At 45.5% G+C, this 22,335-nt stretch overlaps 1 protein-coding gene across 2 annotated transcripts in view; it reads left to right on the forward strand.

The window, feature by feature from the left end:
- The window catches only part of unc5b (unc-5 netrin receptor B), a 41,828-nt gene that overhangs the window by 12,451 nt on the left and 7,042 nt on the right, over positions 1 to 22,335 (forward strand). Inside the window, exons 2-8 of one of the 2 annotated variants that reach the window (XM_062463299.1) lie at positions 18,127 to 18,351; positions 18,707 to 18,850; positions 19,399 to 19,502; positions 19,830 to 20,010; positions 20,119 to 20,286; positions 20,450 to 20,614; positions 21,757 to 21,789. In XM_062463299.1, the coding sequence (XP_062319283.1) occupies positions 18,127 to 18,351; positions 18,707 to 18,850; positions 19,399 to 19,502; positions 19,830 to 20,010; positions 20,119 to 20,286; positions 20,450 to 20,614; positions 21,757 to 21,789 (1,020 nt within the window). The remainder of the gene's footprint in view (positions 1 to 18,126; positions 18,352 to 18,706; positions 18,851 to 19,398; positions 19,503 to 19,829; positions 20,011 to 20,118; positions 20,287 to 20,449; positions 20,615 to 21,756; positions 21,790 to 22,335) is intronic. The other variant, XM_062463300.1, reaches the window with a different exon arrangement.

The raw sequence follows: 22,335 nt of genomic DNA on the forward strand, positions 1-22,335 counted from the left end.
AGAAATAGAGATATATTTTGGTCTTTATGCCCCGTTACACCTCTCGTTCCTAACGGACCTCACTAATATGCAGCTTAGCCAAACAAACGAGCCCATCATGAGAGGATGCAGAGAGAAAAAGACAGGGATGAGGTGAGGCTTAGTGTTATTGCTCATTTAGGTGGGTGGAGAGGTGGAGGGGTGCAAGCCCTTGTTTGCGCTGGCTCCGGTGGGCCTGTAGTGTACATTTCATTACTCTGCCATCCTCTGAGGAGAGAAGGACTGCATCTCCCACAAGCTCTCACAACCCCTCCAGAGCTGCCAACAAGTGATGAGATGAAGCTTTCCGAGTAAATGGACCTTATTGATCTCCACACCTTGTAATATGAAACATTTCAACAGAGCACTCTGTATCTGGCTCTCTCCAAATTACTTTTCCTGCTGCTGTTATGGCTTTCTTTCCATCTCTCTTTTTTTTCTCTGTCCTTTCTTCCATCATTACCCTCTCCTCTATTGGTTTGAACTAATTTATCCTCTGCTTACCTTTTTTACTCTATCTTAACCTCTCTTTTCTCTTGATCTTCTTTGAAGGAAACATAAGCACGTACATCGTTGGAGTGAGTTGAAACCCATAGAAAGCAGTCTTTTGTAATTTATTTTGGTGGTTTATTTCTTATTTATGAATGTGTCGTTACAAATAGTTCTTCCTTGTATGTGTTGAGTTTGTTAGGGTACTGAGGCCTTCAAGGAGAAGCCTACTCTGAACTGGGATGGAGGTCACAGGGTTACGAATGAGGCCGGGTTGTAGGTTGATGATCTCCTACACAGGATATCTCCCTGCCCTCTGCTCTCTGCACTCTCCCAGTGTTGTGTGAGAGAACAGGGGGTGGAGCTTGATAGCTTAGCACCAAGCTACTTGGGGACCCAAACCTCATTTACTGATTAGAAACTGACTGGCCCATGGTCTGACCCCAACCAAGAGAGGTGTGTCTGGATGGATAAAGCATGGATAGTCTGACAGAATTTCCAATGGACTACATATTGAACATGTAAAACTGGCAGCCACAGTTGCCTTGTAATGATTTATGTACATGTTACGAATATACTCTTGTGTAAATGCCAAGTGGATTTAAGTTGAGTGTATGTAGTATGTAATCCTCATGAGCATGTGTACTCTTTGCACACAGCCACTTGAGTATTCTACATGCCAAATCTGTGTAAAGCCTTGTGAATACACTGCAATATTTAAATATTTATCTCTCTCTTTCCAGTAGGGCAATGCAGAGTAGGAAGTTTGTAGCGAACATACAGCTCTGTAAAAGAATTTGACCACTGCAAATTAGTAGTTTCTCTGGTTTTACTATTTATAGGTACTAGTGCACAGTGCCCGTGAGGCAGTCGGTGATTAAGATGTCAGTGAAATACACAAATACAGATTCCTTGTAGTGCATGGTGCCCGTGATAAAATTGGTGGCACACACACATATTCCTGGAATTATAGATAGGGAACATTTCCTGCGATGATGTTGGTGACACACAGATTTCTAGAATTATAGATAGTGCCGTGCCCATGATGCAGCTGTTGATGACAGTTATTCTCAGTGGTTTTGGTACCTATATTTCTCAGAACACAATTGAAACAATTGAAATTCATCTCTTAAGTAGCCTACTTGTTCAACCTCCACATCTATTCTAGTCAAATTGCCAAATGCTGTGGTAGCCTACATTCATGCAAATGATTATGTAGCCTTCATTTGTTTGCTGTTTCCTAGTTATAAATGGCTTATGTTGTGTTGATCAAAATGTACTATCTTCTCTGTTAAATTGTCTTACCACCACAAACATCTAAACATTTAGTTAATTACAGAAGTCATTACATGCACAATGGTTGAGCCAGTTGTCATAATTGTAGGCCTAATTCACCATACAGCGCTTGTACATTTGGAATGTGCAGGCAGTTTTGACATCCTTAATTTATGTAAAAAGATTCACTGATCTATACTGAAAGTATCACTTTATATTGTCGTTCTATTAGCAAGTTCAATCGCGGTAGGCTACTTAGACAGTTTTTACATCAGTAAACACATTCATTTTTGTAACAAAATTCACTGATCTATACTGAAAAGTATAGATCCCTAACCGCTCAGCCATCGTTCTGTTAGCTAGTCAGCCCCTTTCAAAGCAGCTGAATATCGGTTGTAAAAGCAAATTCGCTTCTAAATAACGAAACAGAATTTCTCTATTTTCCGTACTACGCTTTGTTTAATTTAAAGATCCTGTAAAGTGGAATTGAAAACGAGTTTTAAGTTCACCACACCACAGAAGAATGTGTTATTAACTACCCATCCAAATTCGAACGAAAAAAAAACACCAAGTAGGCCTACCGTATTTCTTCGGATAAACGCCGCCCTCGAATAAACGCTGCCCTCGAATAAACGCCGCCCTCGAATAAACGCTGCACCAAAAATGAACGTTGTGTAATAAACGCCGCCCTCGAATAAACACCGCACCAAAAAAATCTGACAACGGTTATTTAATTGTTTAAATTCAACCCCAGTATTTATTACACATGTACATAACTTAATGCACAGATTTCTGTTTGAAAGCTAACGTGTATGAACGTTTAGGCATGCTGCTTCAGATTTCTACACAATGTAGAACACTTGTATTTGAGACAGTTGTATTACCAACGCACACCTTATTGATAGCCAATAAGAAAGGCAGTTGCCGCACTCAGACAAACAAAGAATAGACAAGGAGGTCAGCGGTAGTAGCCTAAATGAAACCTGCGTTTTTAGCTGCATGATTCATTTGTCACAATGCCAGCAACGAAGTTGTCTATGGCTGCACTGCAGCAACAATTCACGAAATCTCTCTTACTAATTAAACGCCGCCCTCGAATAAACGCCACCCTCGAATAAACTCTGCACCAAAAATGAACGTTATTTAATAAACGCCGCAGCGTTTATTCAAAGAAATACGGTATGTTAAATTAGGCTTTGAAATTGTGACAAAATCAGCACTGTTCTCTGCTTGAGACTGGGGGGCGTGTCGCCTGAAGGAGCTGAAGCTTCGCCCCTCGCTGCCTACCTACGACCCAGATAATGGACGCTACGTCAAGACGAACAAAACAGTATAGAATTAGAATTTATTTGTTCAATGAGTGAAACATACAGATGCATATAAATGAAATGTTCCCCTGAGCTGTAACACAGGAGTAAAAATGGACACCAGAGACAGCAGACAGAGCTCTCCAACTACTTCTAGCACATTAGCTACCATTTCACCAAAATACCATCATTCTACACCGAGTAGCCTAATTTCAAGTTAGCGGTTTGCACTAACTCATAGCAGATACCTCTGGAAACGTTATCTAGTATAATTATAACAAGCACACAGAACTGAGTGATGAACTGCTGGCGGCGGTGGATGGTCCAGGTGCGACCGGAGGAGGAACGGCCGGGAGGGCGATGCTCGGTACGGCTCCGAGCTGCAAGAGAAGCCGTGTGTCCCTGAACCCCGACTGTCTCTGGTCCATGTTAAAATTATCCGCGGTGAAATGGTCACTGCAGAGGTGGCTGTTGGAGTTTATCCGAAGCTTTCCATTAGCGTGGCTCTTCACAAAATCAATTCACCTATTTTTCCTTTCCTCGTCAATAGGGAAATTAAATAGCGCTGCAGCGCAGCTGAAGTTCTTGCATCCAGGGAAGATGCAGTTGCGGGTGGAGGGAGACATCCAGCTAGCTAGCTGATGTAGGCTACAATAACAGTACAGCAGGAGGAGCCATTCAGTGATCTGACGTAGATGGGTCAAAATGACGTAGATAGGTAATTTTTTGGCTCCGCCCATTAAAACCTGATCTGAAAACAGAAGAGAAACTGTTCTACGGTTTAACTCCACATTTCAGTGCGACAAAGTTTTTGCGCTTTGCACATGCTTTCAGGAACTCATTTCACACGTATATAATGTACAGAGAAGCAAATCATGGAATTAGCTTTACAGGATCTTTCATTTCAACTCGCTGCAGACCAGAGGACCAATCAGAGTGAAGGGGCTGGGACCCGAAGAGAGCAAGCCAAACTGTCCGAAAATTATTTTTTCATTATTTAATGTCGAAATGCTTATCCAAACAACGTCAATCGTGGCACTGCACTCTGTTGGATTATAAAGGGGACACCTGCAAGATATGAACTTTGCAGAGTGCCCGGTTCTTTCGCTGATCGTGAAAAACTAAATTCATTCTAATTTGTACACACAAACACACGGATTCCTGGCATTATTAGAGAGATTTGTTTGGGTCAAATTACAGTTTTATTCTATAAACTACTGACAACGAAATCTAGATAAAAACATTGGTTATTTAGAGCATTTATTTGAAGAAAATGACAGCTGATAATAAAAAGATGCAGTGTTGTCAGACCTCAAATAATGCAAAGAAAATAAGTTAATATTCGTTTTAAACAACAATACAAATGTTTTAACTTTGGAACAGTTCAGAAATCAATATTAGGTGGAGTAACCCGGATTTTCAATTACAGCTTTCATGCATCTTTGCATGCTCTCCGCTAGTCTTCCACATTGATGTTGGGTGACTTTATGCCACTCCTGGCTAGGGATGCGTATTGATAAGATTTTAACGATTCCGACTCCTTATCAATTTCTGTTTATCGATTCGATTCCTAATCGATTCTCTTATCGATGTTCCCCTCTACAGCCAACTAGGTCTGTGCGTCCTGCACCCCCCCACACACACACACTCGTTCTAAACGAATTTCTCAAACTGGCTTTGACTGGCTCTGAAATGGGCTAATACCTACCACCTCTAGGCCTCTTCAGGCCTCTGTTTTCAAAACAAAATCTAGTCGGAGATAGAAACTTTCAGTTTCCTTGTGTTCAAGCTTCTATTACTCAACACCAGTAGGACTTACAGGGATCCTAACAACAGGGGAAATAACTTCAATGTCACCTTTCAAAAGAGACCATTTTCATGCATGTACTCCAAATGGTTCAACAACAGCTTTCAATGTACTTTGGGTATGTTGTTTAGGCGTTTTCAGGCACATTTAACAGGACTATTAAAAGGTTAAACAATTAAAATGCTAAGTTTAATAATGGATTAAAAATCGATATTCTCAGTTTAATAATGCGACACGCGAACGTTTGCTGATAACACACGCCGCCCCGATAACGTGAAATGATCAATAAGATCAATACTAATGGGAGACGAATGCCGGAGCTAAAATGTATGCTTCAAACGACGGGACAGAAGATAACTAGATCTACTACACACAATAAAGGCAAATTGCTTCACACAGTAACAAGTGGTTGTGATCACTTTTGAGCAGTTTAGCTCTACCTTAGATAGTTAGAGATGAAGCGCGAACGTTAGCTGCGCTGCTGCATGCATCGAACACATGACGTTCCAGTAACTTCATTCCATGCTGTGTGTTCAAATGCTTCTTCATATTTGTAGTATTTCCTCCCTTCGACGAAATAGACTTTTTAGACGCGTTACAAGTGGCGTTGTTGTCAGTTTGTCGTGTGAAATACAACCAAACTTTAGAACGCTTCTTCCTAGTTTCCATGTTTGCTGCAGTCTGTCTTCGCGCATGCGTGCGCAAACTTTTATAGTTTATTCAGACAGACGTTCGCATGTCCCATTATTAAACTGAGCATATCGATTTTTAATCCATTATTAAACTTAGCATTTTAATTGTTTAACGGCACAGAGAATCGTTAACAGAATTGTTAAGGAATTTTGCTAACGATTCCAAGGAATCGATTCACTGGGAACCGGTTCTAAACAAGAACCGGTTCTCAATACCCATCCCTACTCCTGGCACAACAATTCAAGCAGTTCGGCTTTGTTTGATGGCTTGTGACCATCCATCTTCCTCTTGATCACATTCCAGAGTTTCCTTGATCACATTCCAGAGCCCGATTGGGCTGGCCATGACAGGGTCTTGATCTAGTGGTCCTCCATTCACACCTTGATTGAGGCATGGAACATTGTCCTGCTGGACAAACCAATTCTCAGAGATGGGGAATTTTGTCAGAGCAGAAGTAAGCACGTTTTCTTTCAGGACAACCTTTTACATGGCTTGATTCATGCATCCTTCTCAAAGACAAATATTCCCAATTCCAGCCTTGCTGAAGCAGCCCCAGATCATTACTGATCCTCCACCAAATTCAACAGTGGTCTAGCTTTGATTGACTTCAGCTCTGCCCCTAGGAACCTGATTTGAACCGTCCTTGTCGTTCACTTCACCCCAGCTACTGTTTGCCATTCTTTTTGTAGGTCACTTGATGTCATCCTACAGTTGTTGAATGACATTCAAATGAGTTGGCGGTCATCCCAGTCAGTGGAGGGTCGTCGTTGCTGGTCCTATTGCAAAAGGATAGTGATGACATTTGCAGTGGTTTTTATACTTTTCCTCGTTAAATACAATTTGGTTCAGGTGATCACCTGATCAGAACCTCATTCAGTAGAATGAGGTGGGCCTGTGTTGGAACAGACACAGGAATGGAATGGCTGCCATTCATGTAGAGATGTTAATTTAAGACAAATTTGCAGTGTTCTCTTAATTTCTTTCCAGAGCTGTATGTCTGAAGACCCCTTACTTGCCCCCTTACTACCCCCCTCAATTCTCCATCTCAATCTACCTCTCTTACTCTAGGGTTTAACTCTTTGAGATTCTCCATGTCTTTGGCCACATACATCTACTTTCAAGTCTCCAGTCTGCTCTCTCCAGAAGAATGTCTTGCTTTCCCCTTTCCACACATCAAATGTGAGTTCTTTGTGGAGGTGGAGTGAGCAGATCGTAAGCCAGTCATGCTGAATGGATTGTGAATTGTGGGAAAAAAGATCGACTAGTCTGTGTTGTTTGCTGCCTGCCATTGTGTTCCATAAATGACCCAATTGACCGCAGCTACATGAGTGTCAAACACTCTCATTCTTAGCCTCATTTCCTCATACAGCAGGTCCATTCTACTGCTTCAGCTGGGCCCAACATACACACTCACGCTCTCTCGCCCTCACCTCTGGAATGTGCAGGCAGTCTGAGTTGAGCTGAGCCAAGCTCTCCAGCTGGCACCACTGTGGACCCTTCGACTGGGCTTGCAATTTAGGGATGTGCTTGATCATCTCCTAAAGGGATGAACCAGGATCACATAATAGCAGTGGTCTTACATGTGTCTCAAGGTTTGGGTGTTATTGTGAATGTTGAAAGGGCGTGGTTGCTTTTAGCTCTGATTTCACTGAGTGATTACAGAAAGATAATCTGTCGCTATGGTTGTATGGTATAATCCAGGCTGCGGGTGGGCCTCTGTGTGTGTGTGCATTCAAGTGTAAATGCTTGCAAACAACAACAAAAAACATCTCCTATACACTCATATATACTCCTATATTGCCTCAGAAATCAAAGGCCAAATATTCAGAGTTAGATTGTGTTCTTACGGTAATCATGTTTGTTTCTGAGGGCTCTAGCCTGGCTAGATGAATATTGCCTGTGTTCATTGCCTCAATGACAGTGACATTGCTGTGGATTAACCCATAACTGTGTACCGTCTGCCTTGCTAGACCAGCTGCACCAGTCCTATGTGTGTGTTTGTCTCACATACGTGTGTACACACTCTACGTGTGTGTGTGATCATTAATTTGGTTTTGAGCTCTTGGTTTCTTTTTCCCTTTCATGATTTACTTATCAATATTATTCCTCTAAATCCAGGTCAGTTTGGTTCCTGTAGTTCTCTCCCTCTCTCTGTCACTCTCTCTCTGACATCACTTTGCACTAGTTCTCTCACTCCTTCTCGAAAAATGATAGTGCCCATCTGGACCTAGCACTGCATGGCCGTCCCACTATTAGTTTAGTCCTCATGAGGCAATGGTTAAAAATAGATGAGAATAGAGTGTCAGAATTAGTGAAGCCTTGTCTTTCTCTCACCCCTTCCCCCACCCCACGTCCGACCATACAGTAACAACCATTTGCTCTTGTTAGAAACAGAGTGTGATGCAAACTGAAAGGCGTTAAGGAAATGTCCCGGCCTTCCAATAGCTATCTCCTATCTTTTGTGTGTGTGTGCGTGTGTGCGCACGTTGTGCCTGTGCCTGCGGATCCCTGTGCTGTCTCCCGTAGAGTGTGTAGGACAGAGGCTCGTAGAGGTAAAGCTCTTGTCAGAGCAGTGGCCTGAGGGAGCTCACTGATGAAAGGCCTCTTCATCATCCTAATGGGATACACAACCCTCTTAACCAGACGCAGAGCTACAGATGCCTCTGCCCTGCCCACTAGGCTCCTGGAGCGAGCCGCTCTGGTCCAAACGCATCCCCGATACACACACACCGTGCGGTCCAACAAACAACTGAATGTGTCACTGTGGGGCTCTGCTCCAGTTACAGTACCCCTCTACAGGCTAGCTTGTCTCTCTTCCTGCCTGTCTGACTGACAGAATGGCCATCTTTTCATCAGTTCGTCCATCCCCAAATATGAGTAGGACAGGGTCATTAGGATCCACTACAGTATGTTAATACCCGGCTGTCCGGAGAAGCTACAGCCAAAATGTTCCCCTGGGAAGGTGGGGGCAGGGTGGGTCCTGCAGGGATAGGCTGCTGACAGGACAGTGATGGAGGGAGGGAGCACTGGATGTCAGGAGAGTCAGAGGGAGAAGGAGGAGAGGATCAAAGACAGAGCGAGGGAAACCGAAGCAGTCGCCCCTCATTACTGTCAACGTGTCTTACACACTCGTCACTCACGGTCAAACCCTGTCCAGGGTGGCCTTGGGCGCTGTTCATTCGACCCTCCTTTCCTTCCATTTTTCCCTCTGTTCATCCCTCACTCCTGGTTCAGTTCTGACTCCTGCCAGCTCTTTTATTTTTTCCATTTGCACAAGACAATGTTCCTTACTACCCTTTCTTCATTCCCCCTCCCAACTGGGATTTTCAGGCTTCCGAGTGTCCCAAGCCCCACCCCCTCCACATGCCACATGCCCCACTCCCTCCTCATTCCACAGATGTAGGACACATAGTTTACCCCCCGGACTGCTGACCACACAATTGTGACATCATCCCCTGCTGACATGCCCAAATAAAGGGCTCAGAAATGATTGATGTGTACATGCTGACTCACCACCTGGGGAAACCCATTCATACTGGCACCAGAAACACAGCAACTTTTGAGGTTCTGTGAGGGTCTTGGCTGGCTAGTTATACTTTTTGTTGTCCATTGCTGTCTAGGCATGGAAGTGATCTGCTTCTTCTGACCTAGTTGGAGTGACGCAGACAGAGGTGAGACACAAAGAGAGATCTGTTGTCTGTTTGTAAGATGGATATAAATTGAAATAGAGTAAGTGAGAAAATAGAGAGAGAAGGAGAGAGAAATAGAAATAATTGACAAGAGAAAGGGAGAGATAGGAAAAAGTGACAAGCGAGAGAGAAAGAGAGAGAGAGGAAAAAGTTATGTAAGTAAGTGAGACACATACTGAGAGAGGTTGGGTGAGGACGAAGGAGAGAGAAAGAGAGGCAGGAAGGATAACGTGAGTATTAGCCCTAATTAACCAGTACTGAGCACTGCCTCCCCTTACAAGACCCAGAGAATCCACGAGGTGAAGAGATGAGGTCCAAATCTCTCTCAATCCCTTACCTTTCCTTCTACTCCTGCTCCCACACTATTTCCCATCACTGCCCTTCATCCATCTCTTCCTCTCATCTCTGCCCTATTTTTTCTTATTTATTCACGATCCATCACTCTAACCCACACACTTCACAGTCTCTCCAACCCTCTTTAACAATCCTATACACCCAGACACACTCTCTCACACACACACACAGGTCATGCTCTCCAACACTGCTTGTTGTGAGATGTGACTGATTTACCTGGGGATCATCCTGATGCAAGGGGACGCAATGCTGGAACACAGTGACGCCAGCCTGTCTTTGTTTGTCCGCTGTTAACTCACTGGTTTGTAGATTTGTTTTCACCCACCTCTTAGAGTTTGATTACTGATCAGAATACTGATCAAACAATCAGAAACAGTATCTGTATGTGTGTATGTGTTCGCGTGTGTGCATGGTTTGACAGTCGATCCCCTGTCAATCCCGTTCATCTCCATGTTTTTATTAGCCCTCTGCTGCCAAAGCAGTTAGTCACAAGAAGCAGCCCTGTCACAACACATTATACCAGCCTGCCTCTCTAAAAGTGCAACACACACACGCACATCTCCACCTTCTTTAACCTCACCACATGTTGCATGTGGTGAGAAACAGTAACCAGGTAGTATGAACCCTACCTCTTCCCTTCAACTTTTTTCCACTCTCTTTCGCTCTCTCTCTTTCCTTCTGACCCCACCCTTCCCTTGCCATGGTTACCTGCTCCCTGCGCATATGTCACACTGTGATCGCCTCTCTCCTCAACACCTTGTCTCTATTCTGTCTCTCCTTCCCTTCCTCCATCCCTCCCAATCACATGATCACGCATTACCCTGGTTACCTGAGAGGGTTTCTTAACCCCTTCCTCTCCATCTCCGTGTCAGACGAGTGTGTCTGCTTCTTCGGCTCCCTTTGCCCTCCTCTCACCCCGTCTCCTGGTTCTTTTCATTAGCGCCATTGACAAGGCGCTGGCTGTTGTTGTCACAGGAAGTCGGATTCAGATAAGCCCCCATCTCAAGAGAGTGGGAATTATACGTATATTGAGCTCTAGTTAACACTGTTTCCTTGACACTCACTCCATCACACACTTAAATGTCACATGCCAAGCACAACATCCCATAATATCATCATGTTGGCAATCATCTACACACCTACTGTACTTTGCTACAAACAATAATAAGATAGGATTTACTTAATTGTCCCGAAGGACGTTTGTCTTGGACACATACAGTATCTGCTGTTAAAATACAAAAAGCATAGTGCTAACATAGAGCTCATAGACAGGCTGTCACCCATACACACGCACACACCCAATGCCTACAGTAGCTGCACTGACTGCCATCAACCAACCAAATGCACACTGCCCATCGTACAACAGACCTGTAGTCATCATAATGGTGTACATAATGTGCTGTGAGAATAAAGCAGCCTTATCAACGTAAAATGAAGATGCATTCACACACTGTCCCTCCAATTAGACACACACACATTCACTATCCTTTAAACATGGCACATGTGTATACAGTACTATCGGTCAAACAAGACACACATTCACTATCCTTCCAACAAGACACACACATATACACACTATACTTAAAAAAGACACACTAACAAATCAAGTCATGCAGTGTGTTTCATGGTAGTTGGTTATGGTAAATTGCCACAGCTGGAAACAAACTAGCACCCTACTACCATGAGAGGAACTCTCTGGGTCTGTGGAGTGGGGGGAGGTTTGGACTGGGACTAGAAATCTGTTTGTCTGTTTATCTGTCTCTCCACTATCTGTTAATCTGTCTGTCTCCAGGTATAGTCTGGCTGGTGGCTGGTGTGGACAAACTGGTTTGTGTGAGAACAGTCGGAAGGGCATGAGGGGAGCAGGGAGTGGGGGTGAATTACTTGTCAGGGCCTGTCATTGGGCTGGTCTCTGGGTGGGGTCCAGAGTCTTAATAGATTGTCAACAAGATTAACTCTTACATACACAGGTCAGGTCAGTTTGTTTATTGACCACTGCAGTTATGTGTTTGTATTCTTACTTGCCTGTTCAGTAGAAATGCAATCTTTGTGTGTGTGTTGTTGCTTGTGTAAGGCCCCTGTCATGTTTCTGTGTAACTTTATGAAACGTGTTACTTTATCAAAGTGTCTGTTCCGTCCTTGGTGTGTCCTTTGTCAAATAACCCTAATCAGACACAGAAAAGCAAAGTGGCACCTTGAAGAAGAGGCAAAGTGGGGGTGGGGAGGAGGAGAGAGAGCGAAGAGAAGGGGTGGAAGAGTACAGCCCTGTTGCCCCAGCCCGGGCAGAACTGAGTGCAGGAGAAGGGGAGGTGAGGCGGGGTGTTAATTACAGGGGCCCAGCAAGAGAGAGAGAGGGGCCTGTAATCAGCCTGCCCTGAGGAAGGAATGCTGCTCATCTTCTCATGTAATTACTGCCATTTAAACAGCCCCTGCTCCCAAACACTCAGTCCACTGTACTAGCACCACAATCTCTCTCTCTCTTTTTCTTTCCATCCCGCTCTCTCTCTTTTTCTTTCTCTATCCCTTCCTCTCTCTCTCTCTCTCTCTCTCTCTCTCTCTCTCTCTCTCTCTCTCTCTCTCTCTCTCTCTCTCTCTCTCTCTCTCACTCTTTCCTTCTTTCTTTTTTCTTGTTGTTCTCTCTCTCACTCACACTTACTCACACATGTACACACATATATACACACCTGCACACACACACACACACCCACACCCACTTTGAGAAGTACATTACAGAAGATCAGTGGGTGCATGTGGAAAGCGGGGGAGACGGGAGAGAGACTGGTGTCTAGTTGCTGTGTGCACCATGGTGATCCGTGTGTGGACTGCAGGCCTCTTGAGGAGCTGGTTCAGTGTGACTGCATGTCATGGCAACCAGCCACACTGGGCTCATCAAGCAGTTGCACAGCGGCAGAGCAGACAAGTAGTGGCGCCCGACAGTAAAACACACACACACCCATACTGGCACTTACACAAACATAACTAGCTAACCACACGCCCATGCAAAGACACACATGAAAAAATGTGCATGCTCACACATGCACACACTTACACACACACACACAAAATCACGCTCAGTCACATTCTGCCTTGTCTGAGCTTGACCTCCATGTGATGACATTGTACTAGACTGGTTGATCTATGCTGGGAACACCAATATTGTGAAGCTCTCCCTCTTGCTTTCCTTTCCTCTATCTTCCCTCTCTCTTTCTCTGATAGTGATTGATGGAGGTAGTTGTGTGTCTAAGTTCCCATGCAGTAGGTGGTCGGATGGGCTTACACATGCGTCGACATATACATGCACACCACACACACACACACACACACACACACACACAAACACAGACACACACATCCACATCACCAGGACACTTATTAAAGGGTTGTGATGAATGGACTTAGTAGGGGGTGGCGCCCCCTACCTCCAAGGTTTTGAAGTGCAGAATCACCCTCGATGAGGAACACAATGGATCTGACGATCCGCTCTGGGATTTGAAATCCTGTTACTACGCCCACACTCATAGTCACACTCACCCACACATACTCACATAAACGCAAATAGCCTCACATAATTTGCATATGCAAGCCCATACTGGATGCAAAAGCACAGTGTTTACAGGTATGACTGTATACATGCTTGGTTATCTGAACAAGGCATCAACCTTGTACACCATATTATAAGAACTTCCGTCCACTTATCAGTTTCAAAAACACCAACTGTCACTATGACTTATGCACACATGCCAACACTATCTAAGGCTGTCTAGTACGATTAGCTGTGTGTTTGTGTGTGTGGGTGTTTGTGTGCGCGCGTGTGTGGTTAATTAAGTTAAATTACCAAAAGTTGGGGGGAAAGAGTGTGTCCAGTAGGAATGGACATTTCACAACTAATTAAGGTGTCACTCAGTAACCTACCTTAGAGGAGTGTTAAATCTAATTAGAAAAACACCCTATTTCAGAGGTGTGTGTTTGTGTATTTGCCTGCTCACAGGTTAGTAAAGGTTGCCAACTTGTGTACGTGTGACTCTTCAAGTGTATGTATGTGTGTGTGGGGGTTAAGTGTGTGTGTGTGCATCCCTAGGCTCTCTTCCTGTCACCCAGACAAACTAGATGGACGAGCGAAGCATTTCTGTCACTCTGTATCTCCATCACCTGCTTGGCCCTCTCCTCTCCCAATCTGCTCTCTTGCCCCCCTGCCACCTTGCCACCTTACTCATCCGCACACACGCACACAGACACACAAGCTCCAAGTTTCAACATAATCGCTGATTCTCGCTCGGCCTATGCGTTAACAGACTCGTACACAAAGGGGGGGTCTCACACTTGACCGAAATAGTACCACCGCAGGCGTCCTTGTTATGTTCAAGGCAATCAAAGGCGTGACATTTCCACTGCTGTGACGAGCTCCCAAGCCACCCGAAACAGGTCTGTACCGCGTGTGAATGTGTGTGTCTGCGTGTGTCTGCGTGTGTCTGCATGTGTCTGCGTGTGTTTTTGTTTACAGTGCGTAGGTGTCATTGTGTGTAGCTGTGTGTGTGATTGTATACAGTATGTAGGTGTGATTTTGTGTGTGACTTTTATCTCAGATATGATCACTTCCAACCTGTTAAATGGAGAAGGGGGGGGGGGGGGCGAGCAATGAGGTGTTGAGGAAAAGGATAAACTGGGGAAGCAAAGGAAGAGAAGGCAGAGAGGTAGAGAGGCACAGAAATGGAAAAGATGGACAGAGCTGAAGAGGATGTAAAGAGTGATATATTTGTGTGACATGTGGCCAGGTGCAGGGATCGGTGTGTGTGTGTTGAACATGTTGCCAGGTGCAGCGAGCAGGGTGTGTGTGTGTGCAGTCAGACGAATGAGCGGGCAACACGACTCCTCTCGCTCCGTCTGCCTTTATTGGTGTGAAGAGGAGAGAGGACGCTGTGAAGTCCAACCTGGCGACCCCTTCACTAGACATGTCTTTGCATACCCAGATATACCTCCACACACACTTTGATGCCAAGCTGCTTCTTTCTTGTCTATCATCTCACTTCTTCTTTTGCCTCACTACCAAATCGCTCCCCTCAATCTCTTAGCTCCGCACCCTATTCTGCCGTTGTTCCTCTATAATCAAAAATCTCGGACTAATCTCGCTCTCCTCCTCTCTTGCTCATTCTCTCCCTCTCTTTCTCCTGCTTCCTTTCTATCTCTCTTTCCACTTCTCTCTCCCACTCCCTTTCTATCTTTCTCATTCTTTCTCTCGATTCTCTATCTCTCTCCCTCTCTCCCCCTCACTCCTGGTATGTTAGTAGCTGTGTTGAAGCTGATGAGGATGAGGTCACTCTGAATATCAATCATGTACTTTAATTGTCCTTTAAGGAAGGCAAGGAGAGACTCTCCCTCTATCCATCTCTGTCTCCACTACACAGTGTGGGTGGGTGAGTGTGTGTGTGAGTGTGTGTATATAGTATGTGTGTGTGTACGGTGTCCATACTTCATGGCTCACATAGTGGAATGAGAGATTGTGGTTGATGAAAATTCATGATCATTCCTGGCTAAACAGAATTAAGTGTCATTGTTGTTATCAGTGTGTCCGTCTCAGAAAGCTTAGTGAATCATCTGTGATGAGTAGCTGAGGGTCACAACCCCATCTCTGGCGCTATCTACCGTAGCTCCAGCTTGGGTGTGTGTGTGTGTATTGTGTGTGTTTAAGTCGATGAAATAGCAGTTGAAGTAGACTGGAGCTGGAGTGCAGCGTGCCCAGCTGGCAGGCTATAGGAGGCTGGTGAGAGGAAGCAGAAACTCACAGCCTCATTAGACACTCCACTGGAAGGAGAGGAGGAGGAGGAAGAGACACACTCATATCTTTGTTTGGTTTTCTCCTCTGAGACTGCTCAGATCACACACACACACACTACAATGTGTGTGTGTGTGTGTGTGTGTGCGTGTATGTGTGAGAGAGTTTGTGTGTTTACTCCGGGTTGGCTAACTTGACGACACCCATAATTCTGCGAGCCTGCACAAATACCCTGTTTTACTGTTGTACAATACAGCATGTGTGTTTTTCATTGCTTGCTTTGTCATATTCTGTGTGTGTGAATGTGTAACAGAAAATAATGGTGAGCTGCTGTCTGTCATTAGTGTAATAAAAGAGTTGTGGAGCCTTTACATGGCCTCTTGTCTTTCAAGGCTTTTCCATTCCACACAAATTGCTGGCTGCTGGGGCCCAAAGGATGTTTGTCTGCCTGTCTGTCTGTCGGCCTGCCTGCCTGCTCCAAAACATTGTAAACCCTTAGTTCTGTTATCCCCAAGAGTGGAGGAAAGCTTTGTCAGTTCCCAGCAGTGTTTTAATTAAACTGTGTCTGCCTTGCTGGCACACCAAAGATACGCACATACACACACACACACAAACATCAACACATACACAAACACAAAGTACTCCTCCTATTCTGTCTACACCGCTGTCTCGACAATGTGTCTTCTCCGCTTCTCTCTCTTTCTGTCTCTCTCTCTCTCTCTCTCTCTCTCTCTCTCTCCTTCCCTTTATCTCTCTCTTTCCCTATTTCTCCATGTTTGTCTCTCTGTGCCTACGCTCCAGCTCACAGTGACAGGCTGTGTTTTTTACTCTGTGTTTGAGCAAAGTGATCAATGCTGGACAAAGGCAGGGACAGAAAGAGAAACACAATTGGTTATTGACAGAGTACTCAAAGCCTGAAAGACTGAAGGCGACAGCTTAGAGAAGGGACAGTGTTGTGGAGGGAGAGAAAGGTGAACAGAAAGAGACCCTCAAAAAACTCAAAAGGAACAAGAGTGTGATTGATGCTAAATACAAAGGTTACATCTTGAAGTTTGACATGTTATCATTTTCAAAGATGTGTGATATTTAAATAATATATGAGTTTGTGCGTGTGTGTGGCCTGTCCTTTCTCAGGACCAGAGAGGACACTGCTGTGTTTGTTCCTGTGTGTGTTGTGTGTGTGATAGGCTGAGGTAAATTGAGAGTGACAGGTCCACTGGATGCCCTCTGGACTTGAAGCCCCTGCCCTCTACTTCCGTCTTCCTGCCCCCCTCCATTCTTCTTTATTTTGTTATTGTCCTCCTCTCCCTCCATCCTGTCCTTCTATCGTCCTGTTCTCTCCTCTTCTCCTCCTACCCCAGGACCAGAACTGAGTGCCACTCTGGCTTCTGGCCCTGCTAGGCCTGTCCTTGGCCACGCTGGTTCACTAGCCACCCAGTGATCTGCCCCTGGAGAGCAGCTGTTCTTGTTTGTTATTAATGACTGTTTCTCTAAGAACTGTTTACAACAAAGAGCCTAGTGATAGTCACAATCTTCAGACACTTTGCAAAGGGCTGCTGGTGTGTTTCTGTGTGTGTGTGTGTGTGTGTGTGTGTGTGTGTGTGTGTGTCTAATGCCATATTGGCATTAGCAGACATGAGGATGTGGTCTCCATCTCTTTGCTCTCCCTCCTGTCCTGCATCTTATGTTTATTGACTCTAGATATAAGTTTACTGGCAGCAGCAAGTTGACCAAACGCCCAGAGGCTCAATGAGGTGGAGAGGGATGGCTGAAGGACATGAGAAGACTCAGCTAAAAGGTGTTGAGAGTTAAGAATATGTGAGAGACCAATACTCAATACATCTGTCAAGATTCAGACAGTGGCTGATGAAGACTTGCAACCTGAATAGGGTTTGGAGTTTTGTTTTATTTTGGTGTGTACTTGCAAAATGTGTGAAATGCTTAAAAGTTTGTTTTTTTACCTAAATATGTTTTATGGTCAAATATGATGCACCCTGGGTCCTGGGTCCAGCTTTAAGGGCTGTCTGTGAGAAAAGTCTGAGCTTGTGTGTCCCTCTTTCTCTCAGTGGAGCTTCTAAGAGGAAAATATCATAGGAGAAAAATGTCAGGCCTAATGTGTGATCACTGAGCCTGTCACAGGTCCCCTTGTCCCCAGATACCCACTGAGACATGCCCCCCTCTTACACACGCATACACACACACACACACACACACACACCCTAGATAGACCTGACCCATGGTAGGGGCTGGCTGAAGCAGACCACTGAGACCAGAGGGGAGCACAAATGTCAACCCCCCCCCTCTCCTCCACACACACGCGAACTGCCAACACCTCAAAAGGTCTTCTCAAAACAAACTTGCATGCGCTTTATACTCACACCACACACACCACCTCAACAAAAGTGTGTTCTTCTTTGTGATGTCTTGCATACCATCCCTCTGGCACACACATTTACATTTAGTCATTTAGCAGACGCTCTTATCCAGAGCGACTTACAGTAAGTACAGGGACATTCCCCCTGAGGCAAGTAGGGTGAAGTGCCTTGCCCAAGGACACATCGTCATTCGACACGGCCGGGAATCGAACTGGCAACCTTCAGATTACTAGCCCGATTCCCTCACCGCTCAGCCACCTGACTCCCTACACATCTGCTGCTACACTGCATACACTCTCAGACATACACTCCCTCCAGGTGCCTGACCGTGTGGTTATTTGTGTTTCAGAGAGCAGTGACTACAGTGAGGTCCTCCCAGACTCGTTCCCCTCGGCCCCAGCAGAACCGCTCCCAGAGTTCCAGCTGGAGCCTGAGGATGCCTTCATAGTGAAGAACCGCCCAGTCCAGCTCCGATGCCGAGCTGCTCCGGCCACCCAGATCTACTTCAAATGCAACGGAGAGTGGGTCAACCAGAATGACCATGTGACCAGGGAGAGCCTGGACCAAGTCACAGGTACGACCAAGCCAGTCATAAATCACACACATTACACTAAGAAACACACACATTCCCAACTTCCCTTACAACACCCCACGACAATTAGCTCAAATAGACGATAGACATTCAAATGGATTTTGCATAATAATGGTTGCTTACATGATTATTAAAGGACTATGCATAAACATTCACTTCTCATCTCTCTGTGACATTCCCATTCTGTATCTCTTTCTCCCCATCTCTCTTTGTTTCTCTATTTCCACATCTCTTCCTCTCCCATTGCCTTCTTTCTCTGCTCCCCCTCTCCCCCCATCTGTTTCCGTCTCTCTCTCACCCCCCCCTCCCCTCACCCCTCTCTCTCTCGGAAACCCAGGTCTAGTTGTGAGGGAGGTGGACATCTCAGTGTCCAGGACCCAGGTAGAGGAGTTGTTTGGCCTGGAGGACTACTGGTGCCAGTGTGTGGCCTGGAGCTCTGCTGGCACAACCAAGAGCACCCGTGCATACGTCCGCATCGCATGTCAGTACCTCACCACTGTGTGTGTGTATGTATACACATGTGCTTGAATTCATGTATGCAGTTTTGGGTGTCAGACCTGGGTACCATTGGTAATACTTTGAATGACTTATCTTTTCTCAAGGGTGCGTGTCTGTTGTGTTGTATCAGGGGACTATTCCTTAAGAATGCTCCCTCCCGCCAGACACTTCAGGCAGCCTAATGCTAAAGTAGGATTTCTCCAATTCAGATCTCCCAGGGCTGTGTGCTTGTGTGCATGCACACATTTCACTATTTATTTATTTTACATAGGTCTATTTTTGCATGTGTGTACTCCACAGTGCATCTTCTCCTCACAAGTTTCTCCCATGGGCATGTGTGTGTGTTGTGCATAGTGACTGACAGAGTGCATGTTTATAAGGAAATGCAGCTAAACACTGGGCAGAGGCTATTCTTGGCTGCACCCACACGTCCCTCCCAGGGTGTGACAGCAGATGACTGGCTGAGACGAGGAGGGTGTCTGTCAGACTGTCACTAACCCCCGGCTCTCTACACCCCCCTCACCCCCACAGACCTACGGAAGAACTTTGAGCAGGAGCCCCTGGGCAGGGAGGTGCGGCTGGATCAGGAGGTGCTACTCCAGTGTCGCCCCCCAGAGGGAATGCCACCTGCTGAGGTACCCCTGCTTCATCATTCTTCTTAGTCCTCATCCTCTTCCCCCTCTTTACTCTGATCCCGATTAAGCTTGTAATGTGTGTGTGTGTGTATGAGTGAGTGTGTGTGACAGACATGATATTCATATCTCCCTCAGCAAATATATCTCCAGTGCTCTGCAAATGTCAGAAGGACTTAGGAGCACTGCAAGCACAGACTGGATTGATGGATTACTCTTTGTGTTTATTTACTGTCCTGTGTGGGTTTGTTTGTGTGTTTGTGTACGTGTTTTGTTTGGTCTGTTTTGTGTTCGCTTGTGTGTATGTCTTTCCTGTAATGTCTCTCGCAGGTGGACTGGCTGAAGAACGAGGATACTATCGACCTGGCTCTGGATTCCAACTTCCTGATGACCATCGACCATGACCTCATCATCAAGCAGGCTCGTCTGTCCGATACGGCAAACTACACATGCGTTGCCCGCAACGTGGTGGCCAAGCGACGAAGCAGCACGGCCACACTTATCGTCTACGGTAACACACATGCATAAACTCAGCATCAGGGGGCTTCATTTGGGGGGCTGTATTACAGAGATGAGTTGCAGGTTTTTATTTCCACTGATTGGCTATATCCTCTGTCAGTCAGTGGAGGCTGGTCCTCTTGGACCGAATGGTCGGAATGTAACACACGCTGTGGGCGGGGCTGGCAAAGACGAACGCGCAGCTGCACCAATCCTGCTCCACTCAATGGAGGAACCTTCTGTGAGGGCCCACCCTTTCAGAGAGTGACCTGCACCACCCTCTGTCCAGGTGAGAATGAAAGTATGAACAAACACAGAGAACTGACATATGACCCCCTTCAGCCAAGACAAAGGCCTTGTTAATGCATAGGGAGCCAGTCAGAGGTGGATTTGTTACATGAACTTATGAAATCCTCACTGTGACCTCCGCCCCTCTGCCCCCTCCTATCCAGTTGACGGGGGCTGGACGGAGTGGGCGAAGTGGTCGGCCTGTGGGACGGAGTGTACTCACTGGCGCAGCCGCGAATGCCAGGCCCCTCCTCCTCGAAATGGGGGCCGCCACTGCAGTGGGAGCATAATGGAAAGCAAGAACTGCACCGAGGGCCTGTGCACACGCAGTGAGTCACCTGACCTCACACAGAGCAGCCAATTGGTAAATTAGAGTAGACTAGCATCCAATCAGATATCAGCATGACAAGCCAGAAATCTGATTGCAGTTCAGCATCAGCCCCAGGTACTCTTCTTGGGGGAAGGGGGGTCTGAAAAAGCCCTCATGTAGTTAGTAAACTGGCACACACAAAGGCGTTTGGTGGTGGAAAATTGCCTCCTAGAGAGGAGAATAGAAAAGCGTCCAGATTAAAGGAGTGCAGATAGAGGAACTCAACAAGGGTGTGGTAAGGAGACCAGAGAGTTGGGAAGTGTGCATGACACAAGCAAGTAGAGGAATTAACAGAGGGGAGAGCATATGAGAGTGAGTCAGATCCAGCCTGACACCCGATGTGCAACCCGTGATGAGCTGGGCGGAATCCAGCTGACAGCGTATTAGACTCTCCCAGACGCACACATCTTTGTGCTCCAACACTCAATGCATACATGGAAACTCGACAAACACAGACACACATACACACACACTCACAGTGTCCACAGGAGTCCTCTACTTGTTGAGACACACACACACTCACAGTGTGTGTGGATGCACACAAAATACGTCCTCTACACACTCTTCTCACACAAAGCAGCGAGGAATACAGGCCTAAAGCTCACACACACTGATGCAGCTGCACAGGAGTATTGTCTGTAGTTCCTTAGTGCTGGAGGCCCTGTGGAGAGTCCAGTGGAGAGACTACAGCACTTGTAGCAGCTTGGAGTCTAGAAGAAAACTACTGCCTAAGTAGCTGGATTTAACTGCTTTACTGTTCATTCGTCACAGTAATCACACTCACAATCACAATCAACTCGACCTTTCTCTCATTCATTAATTTACTGGCGCAGGCCAGGCTGTGTGTATTTGTACAAAAAGCCGTAGGCCTACTTCAACAGAAATTACATTAAATAGGGTGTAAACTTGTTTGATCTTGTTTTATCATAGGCTCATTTTGACTTCAGTACAGTAGTTTCCTTTTTATTGCATACTGTATTCATGGACTTTGTGACCACCTTTTTTGCATTTTCCTTATGTTGCTATTACATTCATTTGCATTTCTACATACATTTTTATGTTCTTCTTTTCTTCCTTCTCTTGTTGTTTCTGTTCAAACAGATAAAAAGGTTTCTATTGAACATGCAAGTCATCGTAAGTTCACCTCTTCATCACTTCCCCTCCCACTGTCCACTATTCATCCACTTCCTGCCTAGTTGTGTGTATATGTTAGTATGTGTGTGTTAGTGTGTGTGTGTTTCTGTGGACACAGATGAGGAGTCATAGCATGGCACATGACTGTGTCCTGTTTTGCGTCATCTCACAAGGAGGTCATTTCAAACACACCTCTGTCCCTGTCTATCCTGGTTAGGACTGCTGTCACATCCTGAGCTGTGTGTCGTTTATTAGACTAACATACGTCTGCCAACCAGCTCCCATTTGGTTTCCTCCCTCACAGGAAGCCAGCTAACCTAAATAAACAGTGGTTTGAAGATACACAAACACGAGAAAGAGAATAATTAATGCCATCACATGAAAAAATCAAAAGCGAATCCATCCATCCTAAATGAGTAGTCAGGACTTGTACTGTGCAAGATTTGTTTATATTGCAGTGTAGTCGACGCTGCTTATTATTCACATAGAAGGATCTACTAGGTATATATAAAAAAAGTGAATTATTTTCACTTTCACAATTTCAAC

This window comes from Osmerus eperlanus, chromosome 6, assembly GCF_963692335.1.
Source record: "Osmerus eperlanus chromosome 6, fOsmEpe2.1, whole genome shotgun sequence".
Classification (NCBI taxonomy): domain Eukaryota; kingdom Metazoa; phylum Chordata; class Actinopteri; order Osmeriformes; family Osmeridae; genus Osmerus; species Osmerus eperlanus.